Raw genomic sequence first — 24,717 nt, forward strand, 5'->3', positions numbered from 1 at the left:
CCTGTTTGTATGGTTGTGTTTCCTGTTTGTGTGGTTGTGTTTCCTGTTTGTGTGGTTGTGTTTCCTGTTTGTGTGGTTGTGTTTCCTGTTTGTGTGGTTGTGTGTTCCTGTTTGTATGGTTGTGTTTCCTGTTTGTATGGTTGTGTTTCCTGTTTGTGTGGTTGTGTTTCCTGTTTGTGTGGTTGTGTGTTCCTGTTTGTGTGGTTGTGTTTCCTGTTTGTGTGGTTGTGTTTCCTGTTTGTATGGTTGTGTGTCCTGTTTGTGTGGTTGTGTTTCCTGTTTGTGTGGTTGTGTTTCCTGTTTGTGTGGTTGTGTTTCTGTTTGTGTGGTTGTGTTTCCTGTTTGTGTGGTTGTGTTTCCTGTTTGTGTGGTTGTGTTTCCTGTTTGTGTGGTTGTGTTTCTGTTTGTGTGGTTGTGTTTCCTGTTTGTGTGGTTGTGTGTTTCTGTTTGTGTGGTTGTGTTTCCTGTGCCGTTAATCCAGATCGTGAGTAAGGGCCGTCTGCGCTGGAGGTCCTCCGGTTTAAATTCACGGGGTTGTGATCATACTTCATCTGGTAATACGGCGTCCTCGCAGTGCGGACTGTCGTTTCTTTAATGACTCCCTCAGACCCTAAATAATGATCTCACTCTCGGAGGTTTTACAGCGCACAACTCAAGCCTCACAACTCACTCAGCGTGTCGCTGCTTCACCTGCTGGGGGATAAGTGAGGCATCCACCCGGAAAAATGAACCCTTTGTTTTGTTTTGGATAGAAGCGCCACTTCGTCCTCATTGAAACCAGCAACCATCGACCCAACAATGCACGCCTGGGTCGGTCCTCATATACCACGGTGTTGGGTGTGTATGTAGATAGATGGATGGATGGATGGATGGATGGATGGATGGATACTTTAGCGACAAAAGTGAAGCGACACGGAGTAATAATATGGATTCAGGACGTGTAGTTAGTGACAGTGTGGGCTCCATAGTGGCGTAGCATAGCCTAGCGTAGCGTAGCATAGCCTAGCGTAGCGTGAGTTAACTCAGTGATCTCAATCTTATAACTGATGGCAAAACCACTAAACTACACGTAAGACCCGACCTCTAACGACCCACAGCGACCCTTTAACCACAACACTTCACCACTATGTGATGTTTCTGACTCGCTCCTCCTCTCCGGGTCCAGGAGGAGGAGCTCCTGCCAGGTGTGTCAGGAGCTCCTCCTCCGTCTCCTTAACAACCCCTCGGGACCACGCTCCCTCTCCACGTCCTCGACACGCATAACCAGTTCAAGAGGAAAGTCCACTTTGTGTCTGGATGAAACGAGAGAGAAGGTGTGCTCTGAAGCAGATTGTCTGATTTGCAAAGACATCAATCTCTATCATGTCTGCTTTAAGTGATCTCCTCTCTCTCTCCCGCTCTCTCTCTCCCTCTCTCTCTCGCTCTCTCCCTCTCTCTCTCCCGCTCTCTCTCTCCCTCTCTCTCTCACGCTCTCTCTCTCCCTCTCTCTCTCGCTCTCTCCCTCTCTCTCTCCCTCTCTCTCTCTCCCTCTCTCTCTCCCGCTCTCTCTCTCCCTCTCTCTCTTTCTCTCTCTCTCCCTCTCTCTCTCTCTCCACTTGTGTTGCCATCTGTTCTCTATTAATGTGAGTTACGAGCAGTAATTGAAGCATCTGTTCATCCGGTGTGCATCCTTTGCTCTGACACTCCAACACATTACACCTCTATCTCTCTCTCTCACCCTCTCTCTCTCTCTCTCTATCTCTCTCTCTCACCCTCTCTCTCACTCTCTCTGACGAACACACTCCTTGAACCACTCGGCGCTTTAGCGGCCCGTCGGTTGGTTTTGTCAAAGGGAACTTTAAAAAAAGACAATATTTCCAAAGCATGATCCCATAATGTCTCTCTGTCTTCATCACCTGTTTGTGCGGCAGCAGCAGCGTCAGTGATGTCACAGTCTGATCACAAGAGGAGGGCCAATCAATGAGAGATAATCTCTGAGATCATTGATGAGCTTTTAATGTGTTTTAGGGATTTTACAACTTCTGTGTCGCTGCTCAAGAAAGACTCTTTGTTTACACACAAGAATAATAAAGAGATGTAGATTTAGTTTCTCACAAAATATCCTGAGGGGAGCTTGAGATTCGACTGATAACTCTGACCCCGAGAGATCCCCCACCCGGTCACTGTACTGCATTCATGTTATGAAAACATTGTTTAAAGTAAACCCTGAATGTAGCTGTCTGAGACCCGGGAGCTCCCAGGCTGCTCACGCTGTCTGTGAACACGTCAATACACACACACACACACACACACACACACACACACACACACACACACACACAGCCAGGATTAGCCCGGTCCCTTTTATCGATCGCTTCACCATAACTGACATCACCTGTCAGCGCATGAAGAGGCGGCCTGAGCGCTGGGTGGGAATCAGTGAGATATCTGCCAACAGAGGAGATCTTTGTGAAGAGACTGTGTGTGTGTGTGTGTGTGTGTGTGTGTGTGTGTGTGTGTGTGTGTGTGTGTGTACCCTGCATGTGCTTAGCAGGCAACGTAGCCACACTGAGCTGAGAGGCAGGATGTATGTGAGCAGGAGGCTGGAGGTTTCCTGCTGTCACTTTCTGTCTGGCTCTGGCATGTTTACACCCTGGATGGGGGAAGAGCACACACACACACACACACACACACACACACACACACACACGCACACACAGTCTTACCTATTGTACATTCACTCAGAAGCTCTCACGCAGAGATAATATCCACCTCGCTGATGATCAGAACATCTCCTCCTCGTCTCTGAAATCCTCCTCAGCCAATCACAAGCAGTCAGGAGGACGACGTGAGCGCCTGAAGGGAAGCAGAGTCGTGTGAAGGCGACGGCGCCGCTGAGCGGAGGGTCAGGCCGTCAGCCGGGCGTCCATATGTCGCTGGGCCCGGTCCAGCCTGGTCGGGTCAGAGCCGGCTGCTCTCTCCTCGGGGGGCGCTTGGCACCGGGGGGGGCGCTTGGCACCGGGGGGGCGCTTGGCACCGGGGGGCGCTTGGCACCGGGTTGCTGGAGATGAAAACACGACCGCCCCGTGTTTCTGCTTCTTCTGGTCAGATGGAAGGTTACGTCGTCTCAAAAGAATCCATCACAAAATAATTAAGGTTGACAAAAACATCATGTAGAGATTGGGAAGATATTGTTTGACAATAACTACTGATTGATTATAAACTTGAAAAGTCTGATACAAATACAGCAACGGGGAACACGTCCAGTTACTAACCTCAACCCAGCAGTGATGTTGTCCTAGACAATCGCTTCATGACCTTACTTACATGTCATTGGATGGTAGATATATACTTTATATGTGGTTGTGGCAGCAGCAATCACCGTTACATATAAGACATTTAAGAAAGTTAAATAATTAAAGTGCAACAATGCAAAGTATATGAAGTGTGTAAATAAATAGTATATACAGTGAAAGCGGCGCTAGGGATTTAGATGTTGATGATTCAATTTATGGAGGATCTGACCAGGGGCGATTTATTATACAGTCTTATTGCAGTACATGTGTTACACAGTACATACATGTACATAGACACAGGTGTTACACAGTACATACATGTACATAGACACAGGTGTTACACAGTACATACATGTACATAGATGCATGTGTTACACAGTACATACATGTACATAGATACATGTGTTACACAGTACATACATGTACATAGACACAGGTGTTACACAGTACATACATGTACATAGACACAGGTGTTACACAGTACATACATGTACATAGACACAGGTGTTACACAGTACATACATGTACATAGATACAGGTGTTCTCCTGTCTGAGGCCGTTCAGGTGTTCTCATGTGACCGTATTCTGTGTGATCCTCCGACTCGTATTTACAGCCAATCAAAGCGCAGCGAGGCGAGAGGCAAACCGCCGCCGGCACCAGCATACGGTCGATAATTGAAAATGATGACAGTGTTTTAAGGGATACGACCCCAGCTGTAATTACCAACCATTTATCCCACTTTGTGTTAATCATTGGTGAAATGACACCAGTCTCCCATTCGCGTTCGGCTCCGACACCGACTCATCGACTGGAGGCCTCGCGCATTCGATCAGCCGCGACCCGGCGGCTCCGCTCGGCTCAATGAGGCCGACCGGAGGAGGAGGACAAAGACGGGACGGAGCTGCCATGTAATCTAATCCCTCCCCTCTTTGTCTCCATTCATTCGCTGTCATGACAGATTACGTTTAAATGGGAGGCGAGAGGGCAGGATGATGAACGAGAGAGGGAAGAAGAGAGAGAGAGAGAGAGAGAGAGAGAGAGAGAGAGAGAGAGAGGCGGGACAATTAAGTTACAGTCTGCTCGGCGTTTGTGTCGTCCTCGTGAATCTCGTGTCATGATTCATTGTCTCTAATGTTGCTGTGAAATGCACGAGGGCTCCTAATGGAGTGTGAGCTGTGTGTGTGTGTGTGTGTGTGTGTGTGTGTGTGTGTGTGTGTGTGTGTGTGTGTGTGTGTGTGTGTGTGTGTGTGTGTGTGTGTGTGTGTGTGTTGGTACTAAACCGTCCGATGACACATCTGTACTCTGGAGTTCTTGAGGACCTGAAGTCCCAGGAGCTGGAGGGTCTTTGTCGTGACAGTGTTTGAGCGATGAAGAGGGATTCACATTTGATTGGACCGCTAACGAGTGGGAGGAGCTGATTGGTTGATGGATGGATGTCATTAACTCTTTGGTTGGCAGTATCTTTATAAAGCACAGGCCATATTTCGTTTCATAGGACGAAAAGAGAATTGATTTCTGATGTAAAAATATAAAGAAAATAGCTTTTTTTTCTCCATACTTTATGTTTTCTGCTACTTTCTATCAGAAATAAAAAATATTGTACTTTTCTTATTTTATTTAACATTTACATTAATTGTAAGCCACTAATTACTTTGTAATAAAAAAGTGTAATCAACAAATACTTTGTGATGTTATTTATATTTTAAACATATAATAGTAACTTTATTGAGCCCCAGACTTCAGGCACTTTAAGTACAGTTTGATGCAAATTACTCTTTATTGCATCCACCGCTTAAATATCTCAACAATTTAGCAACAGGCGTTCATGATCCCAGAGGATGAATCACGGCGACTTAAAACTAAGATGGCGACCGACGAAAAACTATCTTCTTTCTGCGAGCATGGCTGAAAAAACTGCAGAATTTTCTGATCAGAATCAGAAGAACCATTTATTCCCTGAACCTAACTGTTGGTGGTTTAGTTGCTCAAAGCTAGCTGTTGGTGGTTTAGTTGCTCAAAGCTAACTGTTGGTGGTTTAGTTGCTCAAAGCTAACTGTTGGTGGTTTAGTTGCTTAAACATAACTGTTGGTGGTTTAGTTGCTTAAAGCTAACTGTTGGTGGTTTAGTTGCTCAAAGCTAACTGTTGGTGGTTTAGTTGCTCAAAGCTAACTGTTGGTGGTTTAGTTGCTCAAAGCTAACTGTTGGTGGTTTAGTTGCTTAAACATAACTGTTGGTGGTTTAGTTGCTCAAAGCTAACTGTTGGTGGTTTAGTTGCTTAAACATAACAGTTGGTGGTTTAGTTGCTCAAAGCTAACTGTTGGTGGTTTAGTTGCTCAAAGCTAACTGTTGGTGGTTTAGTTGCTCAAAGTTAACTGTTGGTGGTTTAGTTGCTTAAACATAACTGTTGGTGGTTTAGTTGCTTAAAGCTAACTGTTGGTGGTTTAGTTGCTTAAACATAACAGTTGGTGGTTTAGTTGCTCAAAGCTAACTGTTGGTGGTTTAGTTGCTCAAAGCTAACTGTTGGTGGTTTAGTTGCTCAAAGCTAACTGTTGGTGGTTTAGTTGCTCAAAGCTAACTGTTGGTGGTTTAGTTGCTCAAAGCTAACTGTTGGTGGTTTAGTTGCTTAAACATAACTGTTGGTGGTTTAGTTGCTCAAAGCTAACTGTTGGTGGTTTAGTTGCTTAAACATAACAGTTGGTGGTTTAGTTGCTCTAAGCTAACTGTTGGTGGTTTAGTTGCTCAAAGCTAACTGTTGGTGGTTTAGTTGCTCAAAGTTAACTGTTGGTGGTTTAGTTGCTTAAACATAACTGTTGGTGGTTTAGTTGCTTAAAGCTAACTGTTGGTGGTTTAGTTGCTTAAACATAACAGTTGGTGGTTTAGTTGCTCAAAGCTAACTGTTGGTGGTTTAGTTGCTCAAAGCTAACTGTTGGTGGTTTAGTTGCTCAAAGCTAACTGTTGGTGGTTTAGTTGCTTAAACATAACTGTTGGTGGTTTAGTTGCTCAAAGCTAACTGTTGGTGGTTTAGTTGCTTAAACATAACAGTTGGTGGTTTAGTTGCTCAAAGCTAACTGTTGGTGGTTTAGTTGCTCAAAGCTAACTGTTGGTGGTTTAGTTGCTCAAAGTTAACTGTTGGTGGTTTAGTTGCTTAAACATAACTGTTGGTGGTTTAGTTGCTTAAAGCTAACTGTTGGTGGTTTAGTTGCTTAAACATAACTGTTGGTGGTTTAGTTGCTCAAAGCTAACTGTTGGTGGTTTAGTTGCTTAAAGCTATCTGTTGGTGGTTTAGTTGCTGAAAGCTAACTGTTGGTGGTTTAGTTGCTCAAAGTTAACTGTTGGTGGTTTAGTTGCTTAAACATAACTGTTGGTGGTTTAGTTGCTCAAAGCTAACTGTTGGTGGTTTAGTTGCTTAAACATAACTGTTGGTGGTTTAGTTGCTCAAAGCTAACTGTTGGTGGTTTAGTTGCTCAAAGCTAACTGTTGGTGGTTTAGTTGCTCAAAACTAACTGTTAGTGGTTTAGTTGCTCAAAGCTAACTGTTGGTGGTTTAGTTGCTCAAAGCTAACTGTTGGTGGTTTAGTTGCTTAAAGCTAACTGTTGGTGGTTTAGTTGCTCAAAGTTAACTGTTGGTGGTTTAGTTGCTCGAAGCTAACTGTTGGTGGTTTAGTTGCTCAAAGCTAACTGTTGGTGGTTTAGTTGCTTAAACATAACTGTTGGTGGTTTAGTTGCTTAAAGCTAACTGTTGGTGGTTTAGTTGCTCAAAGCTAACTGTTGGTGGTTTAGTTGCTTAAACATAACTGTTGGTGGTTTAGTTGCTTAAAGCTAACTGTTGGTGGTTTAGTTGCTCAAAGCTAACTGTTGGTGGTTTAGTTGCTCAAAGCTAACTGTTGGTGGTTTAGTTGCTTAAACATAACTGTTGGTGGTTTAGTTGCTTAAAGCTAACTGTTGGTGGTTTAGTTGCTTAAAGCTAACTGTTGGTGGTTTAGTTGCTCAAAGCTAACTGTTGGTGGTTTAGTTGCTTAAACATAACAGTTGGTGGTTTAGTTGCTCAAAGCTAACTGTTGGTGGTTTAGTTGCTCAAAGCTAACTGTTGGTGGTTTAGTTGCTCAAAGCTAACTGTTGGTGGTTTAGTTGCTCAAAGCTAACTGTTGGTGGTTTAGTTGCTCAAAGCTAACTGTTGGTGGTTTAGTTGCTTAAACATAACTGTTGGTGGTTTAGTTGCTCAAAGCTAACTGTTGGTGGTTTAGTTGCTTAAACATAACAGTTGGTGGTTTAGTTGCTCTAAGCTAACTGTTGGTGGTTTAGTTGCTCAAAGCTAACTGTTGGTGGTTTAGTTGCTCAAAGTTAACTGTTGGTGGTTTAGTTGCTTAAACATAACTGTTGGTGGTTTAGTTGCTTAAAGCTAACTGTTGGTGGTTTAGTTGCTTAAACATAACAGTTGGTGGTTTAGTTGCTCAAAGCTAACTGTTGGTGGTTTAGTTGCTCAAAGCTAACTGTTGGTGGTTTAGTTGCTCAAAGCTAACTGTTGGTGGTTTAGTTGCTTAAACATAACTGTTGGTGGTTTAGTTGCTCAAAGCTAACTGTTGGTGGTTTAGTTGCTTAAACATAACAGTTGGTGGTTTAGTTGCTCAAAGCTAACTGTTGGTGGTTTAGTTGCTCAAAGCTAACTGTTGGTGGTTTAGTTGCTTAAACATAACTGTTGGTGGTTTAGTTGCTTAAACATAACTGTTGGTGGTTTAGTTGCTTAAAGCTAACTGTTGGTGGTTTAGTTGCTTAAACATAACTGTTGGTGGTTTAGTTGCTCAAAGCTAACTGTTGGTGGTTTAGTTGCTTAAAGCTATCTGTTGGTGGTTTAGTTGCTGAAAGCTAACTGTTGGTGGTTTAGTTGCTCAAAGTTAACTGTTGGTGGTTTAGTTGCTTAAACATAACTGTTGGTGGTTTAGTTGCTCAAAGCTAACTGTTGGTGGTTTAGTTGCTTAAACATAACTGTTGGTGGTTTAGTTGCTCAAAGCTAACTGTTGGTGGTTTAGTTGCTCAAAGCTAACTGTTGGTGGTTTAGTTGCTCAAAACTAACTGTTAGTGGTTTAGTTGCTCAAAGCTAACTGTTGGTGGTTTAGTTGCTCAAAGCTAACTGTTGGTGGTTTAGTTGCTTAAAGCTAACTGTTGGTGGTTTAGTTGCTCAAAGTTAACTGTTGGTGGTTTAGTTGCTCGAAGCTAACTGTTGGTGGTTTAGTTGCTCAAAGCTAACTGTTGGTGGTTTAGTTGCTTAAACATAACTGTTGGTGGTTTAGTTGCTTAAAGCTAACTGTTGGTGGTTTAGTTGCTCAAAGCTAACTGTTGGTGGTTTAGTTGCTTAAACATAACTGTTGGTGGTTTAGTTGCTTAAAGCTAACTGTTGGTGGTTTAGTTGCTCAAAGCTAACTGTTGGTGGTTTAGTTGCTCAAAGCTAACTGTTGGTGGTTTAGTTGCTTAAACATAACTGTTGGTGGTTTAGTTGCTTAAAGCTAACTGTTGGTGGTTTAGTTGCTTAAAGCTAACTGTTGGTGGTTTAGTTGCTCAAAGCTAACTGTTGGTGGTTTAGTTGCTTAAAGCTAACTGTTAGTGGTTTAGTTGCTTGAAGCTAACTGTTGGTGGTTTAGTTGCTTAAAGCTAACTGTTGGTGGTTTAGTTGCTCAAAGCTAACTGTTGGTGGTTTAGTTGCTTAAAGCTAACTGTTGGTGGTTTAGTTGCTTAAAGCTAACTGTTGGTGGTTTAGTTGCTTAAAGCTAACTGTTGGTGGTTTAGTTGCTTAAAGCTAACTGTTGGTGGTTTAGTTGCTTAAACATAACTGTTGGTGGTTTAGTTGCTTAAAGCTAACTGTTGGTGGTTTAGTTGCTTAAAGCTAACTGTTGGTGGTTTAGTTGCTTAAAGCTAACTGTTGGTGGTTTAGTTGCTTAAACATAACTGTTGGTGGTTTAGTTGCTCAAAGCTAACTGTTGGTGGTTTAGTTGCTCAAAGCTAACTGTTGGTGGTTTAGTTGCTCAAAGCTAACTGTTGGTGGTTTAGTTGCTCAAAGCTAACTGTTGGTGGTTTAGTTGCTTAAACATAACTGTTGGTGGTTTAGTTGCTTAAACATAACTGTTGGTGGTTTAGTTGCTTAAAGCTAACTGTTGGTGGTTTAGTTGCTTAAAGCTAACTGTTGGTGGTTTAGTTGCTCAAAGCTAACTGTTGGTGGTTTAGTTGCTCAAAGCTAACTGTTGGTGGTTTAGTTGCTTAAACATAACTGTTGGTGGTTTAGTTGCTTAAACATAACTGTTGGTGGTTTAGTTGCTTAAAGCTAACTGTTGGTGGTTTAGTTGCTCAAAGCTAACTGTTGGTGGTTTAGTTGCTCAAAGCTAACTGTTGGTGGTTTAGTTGCTTAAACATAACTGTTGGTGGTTTAGTTGCTTAAAGCTAACTGTTGGTGGTTTAGTTGCTTAAAGCTAACTGTTGGTGGTTTAGTTGCTCAAAGCTAACTGTTGGTGGTTTAGTTGCTTAAAGCTAACTGTTAGTGGTTTAGTTGCTTAAAGCTAACTGTTGGTGGTTTAGTTGCTTAAAGCTAACTGTTGGTGGTTTAGTTGCTCAAAGCTAACTGTTGGTGGTTTAGTTGCTTAAAGCTAACTGTTGGTGGTTTAGTTGCTTAAAGCTAACTGTTGGTGGTTTAGTTGCTTAAAGCTAACTGTTGGTGGTTTAGTTGCTTAAAGCTAACTGTTGGTGGTTTAGTTGCTTAAACATAACTGTTGGTGGTTTAGTTGCTTAAAGCTAACTGTTGGTGGTTTAGTTGCTTAAAGCTAACTGTTGGTGGTTTAGTTGCTTAAAGCTAACTGTTGGTGGTTTAGTTGCTTAAACATAACTGTTGGTGGTTTAGTTGCTCAAAGCTAACTGTTGGTGGTTTAGTTGCTCAAAGCTAACTGTTGGTGGTTTAGTTGCTCAAAGCTAACTGTTGGTGGTTTAGTTGCTCAAAGCTAACTGTTGGTGGTTTAGTTGCTTAAACATAACTGTTGGTGGTGTAGTTCCTAAAGCCACACACCTTGTGTAAAAGCCTGAACTAACCCGTCCCGTTCCTCTCCCTGCAGGCCTACTTTCGGCAGGGGGTCGCCCTGCAGTACCTCGGCCGGCACGCCGACGCCCTGGCTGCGTTCTCCTCCGGCCTCGCCCAGGACCCCAAGAGCCTGCAGCTGCTGGTGGGCATGGTGGAGGCCGCCATGAAGTCGCCCCTCAGAGGTACTGCTACGCTTTCTATTTGTTTCCTTGAGCAGAACTTCATGTCCCCAAGTTGCAGGAGAGCAGAGTGAGACGTTGAGTCTGAACCGTCGAGTTTCCACTTTTTCCTTTTGTTCTGTTATTCAGCGGCTCTCCTCTGGGATGAGAATAAACAAAAAACAAAAGAAAGGAACCCTCTGATGGTTCACACGTCTCAAAGAAATGGATGCACGTTTTGATGTCGACAAAGAGGCAGAAAAGAGACGATAAAGATAAAGGGAGATGTAGAAAATAAGTAAAACAAGCGAGGCAGACGAAACAGAAAAGAGAAACTTGGAGAAGGGGAAATTGGACTCATGTATGAGTCTGTTCTCAGGTCAGTGGTATGACTATGAGTCTGTTCTCAGGTCAGCAGTATAACTATGAGTCTGTTCTCAGGTCAGTGGTATGACTATGAGTCTGTTCTCAGGTCAGCAGTATGACTATGAGTCTGTTCTCAGGTCAGCAGTATAACTATGAGTCTGTTCTCAGGTCAGTGGTATGACTATGAGTCTGTTCTCAGGTCAGTGGTATGACTATGAGTCTGTTCTCAGGTCAGTGGTATGACTATGAGTCTGTTCTCAGGTCAGTGGTATGACTATGAGTCTGTTCTCAGGTCAGCAGTATGACTATGAGTCTGTTCTCAGGTCAGCAGTATAACTATGAGTCTGTTCTCAGGTCAGTGGTATGACTATGAGTCTGTTCTCAGGTCAGCAGTATAACTATGAGTCTGTTCTCAGGTCAGTGGTATGACTATGAGTCTGTTCTCAGGTCAGTGGTATGACTATGAGTCTGTTCTCAGGTCAGTGGTATAACTATGAGTCTGTTCTCAGGTCAGTGGTATGACTATGAGTCTGTTCTCAGGTCAGTGGTATGACTATGAGTCTGTTCTCAGGTCAGTGGTATGACTATGAGTCTGTTCTCAGGTCAGCAGTATGACTATGAGTCTGTTCTCAGGTCAGTGGTATGACTATGAGTCTGTTCTCAGGTCAGTGGTATGACTATGAGTCTGTTCTCAGGTCAGCAGTATAACTATGAGTCTGTTCTCAGGTCAGTGGTATGACTATGAGTCTGTTCTCAGGTCAGCAGTATAACTATGAGTCTGTTCTCAGGTCAGTGGTATGACTATGAGTCTGTTCTCAGGTCAGCAGTATAACTATGAGTCTGTTCTCAGGTCAGTGGTATGACTATGAGTCTGTTCTCAGGTCAGCAGTATAACTATGAGTCTGTTCTCAGGTCAGTGGTATGACTATGAGTCTGTTCTCAGGTCAGCAGTATAACTATGAGTCTGTTCTCAGGTCAGTGGTATGACTATGAGTCTGTTCTCAGGTCAGTGGTATGACTATGAGTCTGTTCTCAGGTCAGTGGTATGACTATGAGTCTGTTCTCAGGTCAGCAGTATGACTATGAGTCTGTTCTCAGGTCAGTGGTATGACTATGAGTCTGTTCTCAGGGCCCGATACCAGTGCGTCAAACACGCGCCGTCGCTTCATTGGTGGGATTTTGCAGCGTGAAATATTTGCATTCCAGTGATTGGACGGGATGCATGGATCGGGTAGCGAGTGTTGTTATTGTTCTTGGGGGTCCTGTACTTTAACTACTTACATTTCAGAGAATATCAACGTTTTTTCTCAGGAATTTGTGAGTTTTTCCCAATGAATTTACACTTTCAATCCCAGAGACTATCACATTGTTTCCTCGTGAATTTAAATTTGAAATATCAGAGAATATCCAAGATTTTCTTCTCATGAATTCCCAAATGTTTTCCTTAATATATTACTTTCCCCGGCTCCGTAATATTACATTTATTTTTTCTACCATAATTGTAAACTTTGCACATCGACGAAGAAGAACATCTTTACAGCACAACATAAAAAATATCCAGAGCATTTATAAAAATGTATCTATTTTTGTTGAAGTATTGCAACATTTCAAAAACGTTACTTTGAGTTTTCGGAGGGCAAAGAGGCAGAAAGTACTAATTTAGTGAAGATATGACGAATGTTTGAGATTTTTCAAATAGTTTGTTTTCTGATGAGGAGAATATAACGAGCTGAGAGTAAAGCACCGCCAGGGCTTCGCTTCGCCGCCGGGTTTGTTAGCATGGATCTTCTTCTCATGATGAAATATTTACAAGCTACTGTAGATTCTTGTGTGTCATTGATCTGTGCATCCCACAGTTCCCAGTGCACTTCAATGTGCAGCTCCCACCAGCTAGAGAAGATGAAGGAAGAGTGCATACGCTCAAGAATGGTTTGCAGGCTGGGGTTGGCTCAGGATTATGTTTTTACCCTTCAGCTGTATCGAAATGAGAGCACGGCTTCCTGGGAATAGCCGTCTGCTTGGCAAGCTCCAGCTAATGTCTGCGCACGTGAGGTTCTGCCTCTGCTCGTGCACTGCGGAGCACATCGTCTATTCACAGGATTTCCCTGTGAGGCGGAGCGTGTTGTGGAGGGAAACCACTCGGTTGTCATTGATAGCGATCACTCTGAAATAGTCACGAAATGCAGTCTACTGGTTTCGTGTACCGGGGACACGAAATGCCAGGTTTGTTTGTGTCGATCAGCACGAAAAATAATGTCAAAGGAAAGTTCATTTAGAGCTTTTTTAGTGGTGGACGAACAAATCAAATGAATCCACGTGACTAATAGTCAGAGCTTAGTTATCTAACCCTAACTGTTGGTGGTTTAGTTATCTAACCCTAACTGTTGGTGGTTTAGTTATCTAAACCTAACTGTTGGTGGTTTAGTTATCTAAATCTTACTGTTGGTGGTTTAGTTATCTAAATCTTACTGTTGGTGGTTTAGTTATCTAAACCTAACTGTTGGTGGTTTAGTTATCTAAACCTAACTGTTGGTGGTTTAGTTATCTAACCCTAACTGTTGGTGGTTTAGTTATCTAAACCTAACTGTTGGTGGTTTAGTTATCTAACCCTAACTGTTGGTGGTTTAGTTATCTAACCCTAACTGTTGGTGGTTTAGTTATCTAAATCTTACTGTTGGTGGTTTAGTTATCTAACCCTAACTGTTGGTGGTTTAGTTATCTAAATCTTACTGTTGGTGGTTTAGTTATCTAAATCTTACTGTTGGTGGTTTAGTTATCTAAATCTTACTGTTGGTGGTTTAGTTATCTAAACCTAACTGTTGGTGGTTTAGTTATCTAAACCTAACTGTTGGTGGTTTAGTTATCTAAACCTAACTGTTGGTGGTTTAGTTATCTAAACCTAACTGTTGGTGGTTTAGTTATCTAAACCTAACTGTTGGTGGTTTAGTTATCTAAATCTTACTGTTGGTGGTTTAGTTATCTAAATCTTACTGTTGGTAGGTATTTTAAGGCCAACCATGGAGTTTTGTCTTAACCTAACTAAGTGGTTTTGTTGCCTAAATCTAACTAGTATTCAATGCGATGTCGTCCTGAAAACAAAGGTTGTGCCAAGAGACAAACAAGGCTTTGTGTCCCTGAACAGAAACCAACACTCCATGTCGGTGCCGTGAGTCTGATCAGCGGCAGCGACATGCAGGGAGCCTGAACTCCTGCAGGAGCGGCACTGAGCAGATCTGATGCACTGTGGGAGGTTGTTCTGCTGTCCGGGGGCTGCGACCTCAAAAAGAAAAAACTCCATCTCCCATAAGCTTCAAAGCTAAGATGCCGAGTATCTAGCGTTAGCAGGAGTTGTCATGCTTGAGTCAGCAACATGCAGGAAGAGCTGCAGCGTGGACGAGGTTCCTCCTCGGGGTCATCGGCCTCCTGCTGGGTCTGCTGATGTCTCTTTTTATAGGATGATGTGCCGAGAGGTTGTTGGGAGGTAGAGGCAATCTTTCCCATTCTTACCGGGGGGTGTTTACTAAGCCGGCTTCAAATTGGCAACATTTTACATCGCAACCTATTTTGTATTTAGCGTCGGTATCGCTATGAGACTTACGGAGAAGGCTGCAGCTCATCCCGTTGGCATGCAATGCAAATAAATACGACCTGATGTGAAGTGTTGCGTCGTCTGGAAAGCATCAGAAAATGTTTTCTGATGGAATATTAGTAGAAAATAAAACCACGAGACAAAAAAAGACGTGATTGAATGAGTTATGAAACGTCAGTTTTGTCAAACAGTGCCATATATTTACCTTTTTTGTCTGTTTATGTATTTGGAGTCTATTAAACTCGACTAATGTGCTTTTTATTGCTTATTAATTAAAACCATCGAGTAGTTATTTGCATTCGTATAACCTGCATGCTTTGGTGCATTCGTTGCTGTTAAATGCTCAAAGAAAAGGGCTGAACGTCCTGCAACATGTCCCCGGGCCTGCTGGAGGCTCTCCAGGTAAACGTCCTGCAACATGTCCCCGGGCCTGCTGGAGGGTCTCCAGGTAAACGTCCTGCAACATGTCCCCGGGCCTGCTGGAGGGTCTCCAGGTAAACGTCCTGCAACATGTCCCCGGGCCTGCTGGAGGGTCTCCAGGTAAACGTCCTGCAACATGTCCCCGGGCCTACTGGAGGGTCTCCAGGTAAACGTCCTGTAACATGTCCCCGGGCCTGCTGGAGGGTCTCCAGGTAAACCCCGTCCCTCTCAGTGTGACGGGGGGAAGACGGCCTGCTGACCCCTGAGTGCTCTGTGGTCCAGCAGGCGACTCTGCAGGGTCCCGTCTGACGTCTGGCAGGTTGTGAGTCAGCAGGACGCTGCAGGAGCTCAGCAGAAGCAATGAAGGGCCGTTTAATATCTGATATTTGGTGCCTAAATCTTATGTAACACACATATAATATGGTGTTTGTGTCACGTATCTGTTCTTCTTGTAGATGAGAGTTTGGAATTCAATTATTGTGAACACTTTGCAATACAAAAGCTTTCAGCTCCAAATAGCACAGATGGTGTTTTACCTAAACAACTACAGTTGTGTTAATTATTGAGAAATAATGAACCGTTATCTCACAGCCTTTCTACCTCTGAGTGATGATCCTTCAGGAAATAATTAAAATGAGTAAACAGTCAACTCTCAATGTCCCGCCATCTGTAGGCGTCTTTTGTCAATAACACATTTCACGTGTGTGTGTGTGTGTGTGTGTGTGTGTGTGTGTGTGACTGCTATCTGAGATCTCTCTCTTAAATGTAGCACCAATGTAGGAAAACTAAATTGATAGTTGATATTGAATATTTTTTATTTTACTTTTTAGTTCCATAAATAAAACAGAAATGTGGGTTCATGTTAAGGTCCTTGTAATAAGTGTTATAGGTAATAAGGCTCTTAAAAGATGCTCCTCTGGTTGTATAGAAGTCTATGCTTCATGTGTTAAAGCTGCATTCTCTCTCCTGACCACCAGGGGCCGACTCCTCTGGTTGTATAGAAGTCTATGCTTCATGTGTTAAAGCTGCATTCTCTCTCCTGACCACCAGGGGGCGACTCCTCTGGTTGTATAGAAGTCTATATAAATGACTCTACTTCTCTTGATGTATTCCCTCAGTAAACATTGTAAACATGAGTTCATGTCTCAATCTCTAGTTTCAAGTCTTCTTCAATACAACATGATGTTCATTTAGTAAATGATGGTCATTTAGAGTCAAACAGACCATAAAGCAGGGGACGCTTTAGGGCGGGGCTAAAGGTGATTGACAGGTCTCTGACAGAGTCGTATACAGCGTCTCTTCGTCGCTCCTCCTCAGTCCAGATACGGTCACTTCTGTTCTTTGGTTGCAAAAGAACATGACAAAGGTAAACGTAATCCAAGATGGCGAAATCGCCAAACTCAAGCCTTCAGAGCGGCGGTCCAATACCCAGCGAGTGACGTCTATGTCCACTTCTTAAGATCTAAGCAGGAACCAAAAAGTCAACTTTATTATAATTGTCAGAAACATGAAGGCACAGAATGACATTTGACCTCTCCAGTTAACTCATTCCAAGCTTCTCCCAGAAGGTCAGCGCCTCCAAGGACGACCCGCTCTCTCTCCTCACCGCTGTGCTTCCTCCTCAGACTCCCTGGAGCCGACGTACCGGCAGCTGCAGAGGATGAAGCTGGACAAGAGCCCCTTTGTGGTGGTGTCCGTCATCGGCCAGGAGCTGCTGACCCACGGCTCCCACGGCGCCTCGGTGGTGGTGCTGGAGGCCGGGCTGAAGATCGGCACCTGCTCCCTGAAGCTGCGCGGCTCCGTGTTCTCGGCCCTGAGCTCGGCCTACTGGTCGCTGGGCAACGCGGACAAGAGCGTGGCCTACATGCAGCAGGACCTGGAGGTCACCAAGACCTTAGGTATGGAGGGGGGAGGGGGGGGAGGGGGGGGGGGGAGAGGGGACGGACAAAGAACTCAGTTGTCTCTCTGTCCGCAGGCGACCAGTCCGGTGAATGCCGCGCCCACGGGAACCTCGGCTCCGCCCTCTTCTCCAAAGGCAGCTACAGGGAAGCGCTGGCCAATCACAGGAACCAGCTGGTGCTCGCCATGAAGCTCAAGGACAGGGAGGTATGTCCAGCTGGGGTCCAGACCCATCCGGGTCCTGTAATGTCGGGTTCTGAGTCCTGCAGCTGCTGACTCTTGTTTTTAACGAGCTCCTTGATGCTAGATAATCGCTTCAACAGGTTAAAGCGACGTTTGTAATTACAATGAGCCTTTTAGCCTTTCAGCCTGTTAGCCTTTTAGCCTTTTAGCCTTTTAGCCTGTTAGCCTTTTAGCCTGTTAGCCTTTTAGCCTGTTAGCCTTTTAGCTGAGTAGCCTGCATCATGCAGCGTCTGAACCGGGTCCAAAACCATGTGATGAAGTTCTTTGCAGTAAAACACAACACAGTAATGAAGCAGACGGTCAGGACCTGGCCCTCTGCTGGCTGGAAGCTTTCATGCAGTGAAAAGTTGTGTGACGTCGTTTCCTGTGTAACTTCCTGCGTGTGTTTGAGAGCAGACGGACTCATCGGTTCTGTTGTGTCAGGAACCGTAGAACCTTAGAACCGTAGAACCTCAGAACCTTAGAACCCAAAATGACTCCAAGACTCACCATCAGCGAGTTGTGGGGCGTGAACTGTGTGTGTGTGTGAGAGTGTGTGTGTGAGAGTGTGTGTGTGTGTGTGTGAGTGTGTGTGTGTGTGTGTGTGAGTGTGTGTGTGTGTGTGTGTGTGTGTGAGTGTGTGTGTGTGTGTGTGAGTGTGTGTGTGTGTGTGTGAGTGTGTGTGTGTGTGTGAGTGTGTGAGTGTGTGTGTGTGTGCGTGTGTGTGTGTGTGTGTGTGTGTTAATCAATAATGTTTGCTGTTGTCACCTTCGATCTTCTGTGTGTTCTCTCCGTCTGCACATCAGAGTTTCTTTGTGCTCATCTGTTGGTGAACCAGGTGGATAAATGTCATCTTATCTTTCATGTGTGCGGTTTATTTCATTATATATATTTTGTTTTTTAATTATTATTATTAAAAACATTCATGTTATTTTATTTGGACAACTCGATAATTCTTCTTAGAAAGAGTGACATAATAAACGTTCATATTCTCTTTCTACTTAACAAAATGAAACACTCAATATCTTTTGATCAATATTGTTTCTGCAGTTTCAAAACTGGGCCGATTATTATTATTGTTCTTATACGTCTTGTTGTTGTTAAGATGCTCGTAAAGCAGCATCGTCCACAGCAGCAGCTCGATATCACACACACACACACACACACACACACACACACACACACACACACACACATGCATGTGGAGCGGCGGGTTGAGCACCTGCCAGTGAGACGAATGAGGCTTTGAGTAAATTCACTTCAATGAAACACATCGTGTTGAGCAGCTAGGATCTCAGACAGGAGACTGTGTGTGTGTGTGTGTGTGTGTGTGTGTGTGTGTGAGTGTGTGTGAGTGTGTGTGTGTGTGTGTGTGTTATCGAGCTCCTCTTACAGGTGCTCAGCCTGAGGCGCTGACACGCGGCCGTCAGCAGGAATCCATTCCTCCCGCTGTGTGTTCTGCTTCTGTTTCCAGACGCGGGCTTCCCAAACAAAGAGCTGGTTAACACACACACACACACACACACACACACACACACACACACACCACATACACATGTAATAGAGTACAATTGCTCGTTTATAGGCAACGATGTCTATTGGAGTCACTTGTTCCCTGGACTTTGTATTTATTGCATTAAAAGAAATCAGAGAGTTTGATGCTTCATAATAATAATAATAATAATAATAATAAACAAGCATGTCAAAGTTTTAGTGTTGTCGGTCTCTCCATCTTTTTCTTACGTATATAAACACAGACGTAAACGGTGTGTTACACACACACACACACACACACACATGATTCCACATGATTGGATTTATTTTGTGTGTTTTTCTCGTTCAGGGGGAAACCATCGTGTCCTTGAGGGAAATCAAACACTTGTCTGGCCAGTTGACTGTACACACACACACACACACACACACACACACACACACACACACACACACACACACACACACACACACAGAGAGAGGCATCCTCGTCATTTATTAAATCTCCCTCTTTCTGCCTAGGAGAGATGTGTCAACTGGATTTCATGTGTTTACGCTCATCACTTTGCTGGAAATTGGGATTTCAGTTGGCGTGTGCTGTTGTCTTTCACACACACACACACACACACACACACACACACACACACACACACGTGAACAGCAGTGAGAAAAGCAGTTTGTCCCGTTTTTAATTAGAAAGTAAATTCCACTGAAGGTCAATTTGGCTGTTTTCATTTTTAGCCTCTGATTTAAAGGGACAGAGTGTCTAATTTATTATTTATTAAAAATAATTTAAACTGAAGCATCAGTTTTTGACGAAGCGGAGCAAAGTATGTGTTTATGTCAGAATTTCTCATTGTGTGTGTGTGTGTGTGTGTGTGTGTGTGTGTGTGTGTGTGTGTGTGTGAGACACTCACATGATTTGCACGGCATCGCTCCGCCTGAAGACGTCTGTCTGTAATCAGCGGGAGAAGAATCATCAGAAGTGTTTGAAACCGAAAGAGAGTTTCAAAAGAACCACAGAAACCTGAGAATAGGATTCAGATCAAAGTACAACACCACACTGTGTACTCCACTACAGCTGCAATATGTTTTAGTGTACTTAAACTATTGTAAAGTCAAAGTACTACACCACACTGTGTACTCCACTACAGCTGCAATATGTTTTAGTGTACTTAAACTATTGTAAAGTCAAAGTACTACACCACACTGTGTACTCCACTACAGCTGCAATATGTTTTAGTGTACTAAGAGAGAGAACCGGAAGAAAATTTAAAAAAATACGACGCAAGTTGTGACAAACTGAGGCATCATTCTGTGTTTAAACCCTGAAATCAAACTGCACTCCTTGTGTGGTTGTGTGCGTTCTTGGTGGATTCTAACTCTGTGTGTGTGTGTGTGTGTGTGTGTGTGTGTGTGTGTGTGTGTGTGTGTGTGTGTGTGTGTGTGTGTGTGTGCTAGGCTGCGTCCGGCGCCCTCAGCAGCCTGGGCCACGTGTACACGTCTATCGGAGACTTCCCCAACGCGCTGGCCAGCCACAGGCAGTGCGTGCTGCTGGCCCGGCAGACGCAGTGCCGGCTGTCCGAGGCGCGGCAGCTGGGCAACATGGGCGCCGTGTACACGGCTCTGGGCGACTTCGGCAACGCCGTGCAGTGCCACGAGCAACACGTGGACATCGCTAAGGTACAGAGCTCATCAAATCATGAACATACCAATATGAAGCTTCCTGATGGCTCCTCTTCCTCTGAGCCAGAGACCGCCATTAACAACACACACACACACACACACACACACACACACTCACTGAGAACACTTTGGCTCCGTTGTCTTTTATTTAACGGTTTGCATTGTTCTCATGTTCGTCGGCTCCAACAGTGAATCTGGTGTGAAGACAGAGAGAGAAAGCTCATTTAATGCATTCATTGGGTTTTTGGATATGTTTACAATCACACACACACACACACATAAAACAAAGTTTTGACTTGTCGAATGTGAATCTCTTCTCAATAAAGATCTAATAAAGTGACGTGGAAATGGCAGTAGACGTTTATTTACACACAATTTCTCTCTTATATATAAATATATAACATATTAATAATGTATATTGGCCTGGTGTGAATCTTATGCACACTGCACTCGACCCAAAATGTGGATTAAATACTTAAGATGGGTTCAAATGTATAAAACCATTGAAATAAATGTTTTAAAATACTTTCTCTCCCCGGGACTTAACATCCTAATATCTTAAATAAAAGCAGGTGGTTCTTCAAATTAAATAACTAAAATCAGAAATGTTTTCTTGATGGATCAATTGATTCATTGGTTTCTTTTGGTTTCTTTTGCTGCCTTGTGGAGAGAAAAAGAAGCCGTGTGTTTTGATGGAAATCACATGTTCTTATGAACATGAAGCCATTGGCGGCATCCAGTAATTTAATTTGGAGATTATTATGGAGAGAAGCGTAATGTGTGTGTGTGTGTGTGTGTGTTCATATGGCAAAAGTTACACAAACAAACATAACAAAAAACAAATCATCCGAGCACATTTCACTTTTTATGTGACTTTTGTATTTTCCCTGTTCTGCTGGGCGAAGCGTCACAGCGAGCCAGCGCTCCTCTCGCTCCACGCCACGGCCTCCCGACATGCTGATCCACCATCTGTCCACAGTTACACCAGAGTAAAGTCCCATCTTCGGACTGAGATGAAGTCATTTTAGTTGCAGCTTGAAACATAAAACATTTTTCTCCGAGTCCATTGCTCTAAACAGTGAAATGTGTTTCCTGTCCTCAGTTCTGCAGAGTGCACATGTAGCTGCATTTCTTTATTAACGTCTGCTTTTAATGTGCCGAAGCCAATGGCGATGTTTTTATCGAGTCTTTTCAAAGTCCTTTGAGGAGCATGAATAACATGTGATCTGTGGGGCGACGTCCTGATGTCTGTGGTTGCAGTCCCTGGAGAACCGGCGGGAGGAGGCGCGGGCCTACAGCAACCTGGGCAGCGCCTTCCACTCCCAGCGCGACTTCGACAAGGCCATATCGTACCACACGCGTGTGCTGGAATCGGCTCAGCAGCTGGGCGACCGGGCCATCGAGATGAGGGCGTACGCCGGGCTGGGCCACGCCGCGCGCTGCATGCAGGTTGGTGTCAACATCACGGAGGGCGACGCGGTCAGCTGTTTCTTTATGAATGTTCACGGTGGCCCTGAACCCTCAGGACCTGGAGAGAGCCCGGCTGCACCACCAGCACCAGCTGGACATCGCTCAGGAGCTGCAGGACCGAGCGGCTCAGGGCCGGGCGTCGTCCAACCTGGGTGAGTTCATCACGGGCCACGAGGAACACGCGTGTGTGACATTAACTTTTCTTCATGTCTGTGTTTGTTTGATGGTTTAAATTGAGATGATGTGACCAAGTAATGAACAGCAGTTGTGCTGAAGCTTTTTGGGGACGTTTCCCAAGGAAAAGTGAGGTCAACGCTGGAGAGTCTTAAAGCTGCATTCTCTCTCCTGACCACCAGGGGGCGACTCCTCTGGTTGGATAGAAGTCTATGCTTCATGTGTTAAAGCTGCATTCTCTCTCCTGACCACCAGGGGGCGACTCCTCTGGTTGGATAGAAGTCTATATAAATGACTCTACTTGATGTATTCCCTCAGTAAACATTGTAAACAGTTTATGTCTCAGTCTCTAGTTTCAAGTCTTCTTCAACACGTCCTTTGGGATTTACCTTGTTGGCCTCTTGTGTCATTAAATCTGGATTTGCTTTGCGCTGCTGTTGCATCTATTTTAGCAGCTTGTTTTAAAGAAGGAGAAAAACTAATAATGAGGAGGAGGAAGAGGAGGAGGGAGCGTCTCGTTATTCAGACTGCACCCTCGAGGAAACGTAGACGTCGTCGACGTAGATGACAACAAGCAGGGGGAGGGTGGCAGATTTCTTTTTCTGTAAAACAAAACAGGCGTGCATGTGCTCAATAAAAGAAGAAAAGACTTGAGAGTCAACAACAACAACAACAGTGTCTTTAAATAACTGGTTCATATTCAGTTCAATGCGATCTGAACCGACGGTGTGCTGTTTGAAACGGTTCATAGAAAATTCAATAAGGGAGCTTTAAGAAGAACTCTATAGAAACATCTCTCTGGTGTTTACTGATGGAGGTCCTACTTCCTCCTCCCTGGCCGTAGGTCATGTGACCGGTCACATGACTGCAGCAGTCGCCTCTCTGGCCGATCGACGTTCCTGTTTTATTAACGGGGTTCTGGTTTCTGCGGCCACAGTGATATCTGAGAGCTGGAGAACCCGACTCCGGTGCTGAGTGGACGACCTGTGTGTGTGTGTGTGTGTGTGTGTGTGTGTGTGTGATGTGAGCTCACTCTCCAGCATCAAGAACACATTTCCTGCTCTGACTACGATGGAGTCTCGTGTTTAGTTTCCGCAAAGAGTCTGAATAACACAAACCACTCGGCTCTGATGTTCCTCTACTAGGAAGTCGCTGAGGTTGTTGAAGTTGTTGAGGTTGTTGAAGTTGTTAAAGTTGTTGAGGTTGTTGAAGTTGTTAAAGTTGTTGAGGTTGTTGAAGTTGTTGAAGTTGTTGAGGTTGTTGAAGTTGTTGAGGTTGTTGAAGTTGTTGAGGTTGTTGAGGTTGTTGAAGTTGTTGAAGTTGTTGAGGTTGTTGAAGTTGTTGAGATTGTTGAGGTTGTTGAAGTTGTTGAGGTTGTTGAAGTTGTTGAGATTGTTGAAGTTGTTGAGATTGTTGAAGTTGTTGAGGTTGTTGAAGTTGTTGAGGTTGTTGAAGTTGTTGAAGTTGTTGAGGTTGTTGAGGTTGTTGAGGTTGTTGAAGTTGTTGAGATTGTTGAGGTTGTTGAAGTTGTTGAGGTTGTTGAAGTTGTTGAAGTTGTTGAGATTGTTGAGGTTGTTGAAGTTGTTGAAGTTGTTGAGGTTGTTGAAGTTGTTGAGGTTGTTGAAGTTGTTGAAGTTGTTGAGGTTGTTGAGGTTGTTGAGGTTGTTGAAGTTGTTGAGGTTGTTGAGGTTGTTGAAGTTGTTGAGGTTGTTGAAGTTGTTGAGGTTGTTGAGGTTGTTGAAGTTGTTGAGGTTGTTGAAGTTGTTGAGGTTGTTGAGGTTGTTGAAGTTGTTGAGGTTGTGGAAGTTGTTGAGGTTTTTGAGGTTGTTGAGTTTGTTGAAGTTGTTGAGTTTGTTGAAGTTGTTGAGGTTGTTGAAGTTGTTGAGGTTGTTGAGGTTGTTGAGGTTGTTGAAGTTGTTGAGGTTGTTGAAGTTGTTGAGGTTGTTGAAGTTGTTGAGGTTGTTGAAGTTGTTGAGGTTGTTGAAGTTGTTGAGGTTGTTGAGGTTGTTGACATTGTTGAGGTTGTTGACGTTGTTGAAGTTGTTGAGGTTGTTGACGTTGTTGAGGTTGTTGAAGTTGTTGAAGTTGTTGAGGTTGTTGAAGTTGTTGAGGTTGTTGAGGTTGTTGAAGTTGTTGAGGTTGTTGAGGTTGTTGAAGTTGTTGAGGTTTTTGAGGTTGTTGAAGTTGTTGAAGTTGTTGAAGTTGTTGAGGTTGTTGAAGTTGTTGAGGTTGTTGAGGTTGTTGAGGTTGTTGAAGTTGTTGAGGTTGTTGAGGTTGTTGAAGTTGTTGAGGTTGTGGAAGTTGTTGAGGTTTTTGAGGTTGTTGAGTTTGTTGAAGTTGTTGAGGTTGTTGAAGTTGTTGAGGTTGTTGAGGTTGTTGAGGTTGTTGAAGTTGTTGAGGTTGTTGAGGTTGTTGAAGTTGTTGAGGTTGTTGAAGTTGTTGAGGTTGTTGAAGTTGTTGAAGTTGTTGAGGTTGTTGAAGTTGTTGAGGTTGTTGACGTTGTTGAGGTTGTTGACGTTGTTGAAGTTGTTGAGGTTGTTGAAGTTGTTGAGGTTGTTGAGGTTGTTGAGGTTGTTGACGTTGTTGAGGTTGTTGACGTTGTTGAGGTTGTTGACGTTGTTGAAGTTGTTGAGGTTGTTGAAGTTGTTGAGGTTGTTGACGTTGTTGAGGTTGTTGACGTTGTTGAAGTTGTTGAGGTTGTTGAAGTTGTTGAGGTTGTTGAGGTTGTTGACGTTGTTGACGTTGTTGAAGTTGTTGAGGTTGTTGAGGTTGTTGAGGTTTTGTCTTTGACACTTTAGTGGCAGAAGACTTGCAGTCGGTTCAGATCAGTGATTCACTTCATCATTTATGGATGATTCTCTTTCTCTCTCAACGCTGACGTGACAAACCTTCATCCTCCTCTCCACCTTT

At 43.8% G+C, this 24,717-nt stretch overlaps 1 protein-coding gene across 1 annotated transcript in view; it reads left to right on the forward strand.

Annotated features, from left to right (window-relative positions):
• Nucleotides 1-24,717, forward strand: part of ttc28 (tetratricopeptide repeat domain 28) — a gene marked incomplete at both ends in the record, with an annotated part of 114,238 nt that overhangs the window by 51,979 nt on the left and 37,542 nt on the right. Inside the window, 6 exons of the mRNA XM_079235284.1 lie at nt 10,367-10,514; nt 16,491-16,763; nt 16,841-16,971; nt 19,939-20,160; nt 21,424-21,612; nt 21,689-21,785. Coding sequence (XP_079091410.1) covers nt 10,367-10,514; nt 16,491-16,763; nt 16,841-16,971; nt 19,939-20,160; nt 21,424-21,612; nt 21,689-21,785 — 1,060 coding nt within the window. The remainder of the gene's footprint in view (nt 1-10,366; nt 10,515-16,490; nt 16,764-16,840; nt 16,972-19,938; nt 20,161-21,423; nt 21,613-21,688; nt 21,786-24,717) is intronic.

This window comes from Taurulus bubalis, assembly GCF_910589615.1.
Source record: "Taurulus bubalis genome assembly, chromosome: 19".
Classification (NCBI taxonomy): domain Eukaryota; kingdom Metazoa; phylum Chordata; class Actinopteri; order Perciformes; family Cottidae; genus Taurulus; species Taurulus bubalis.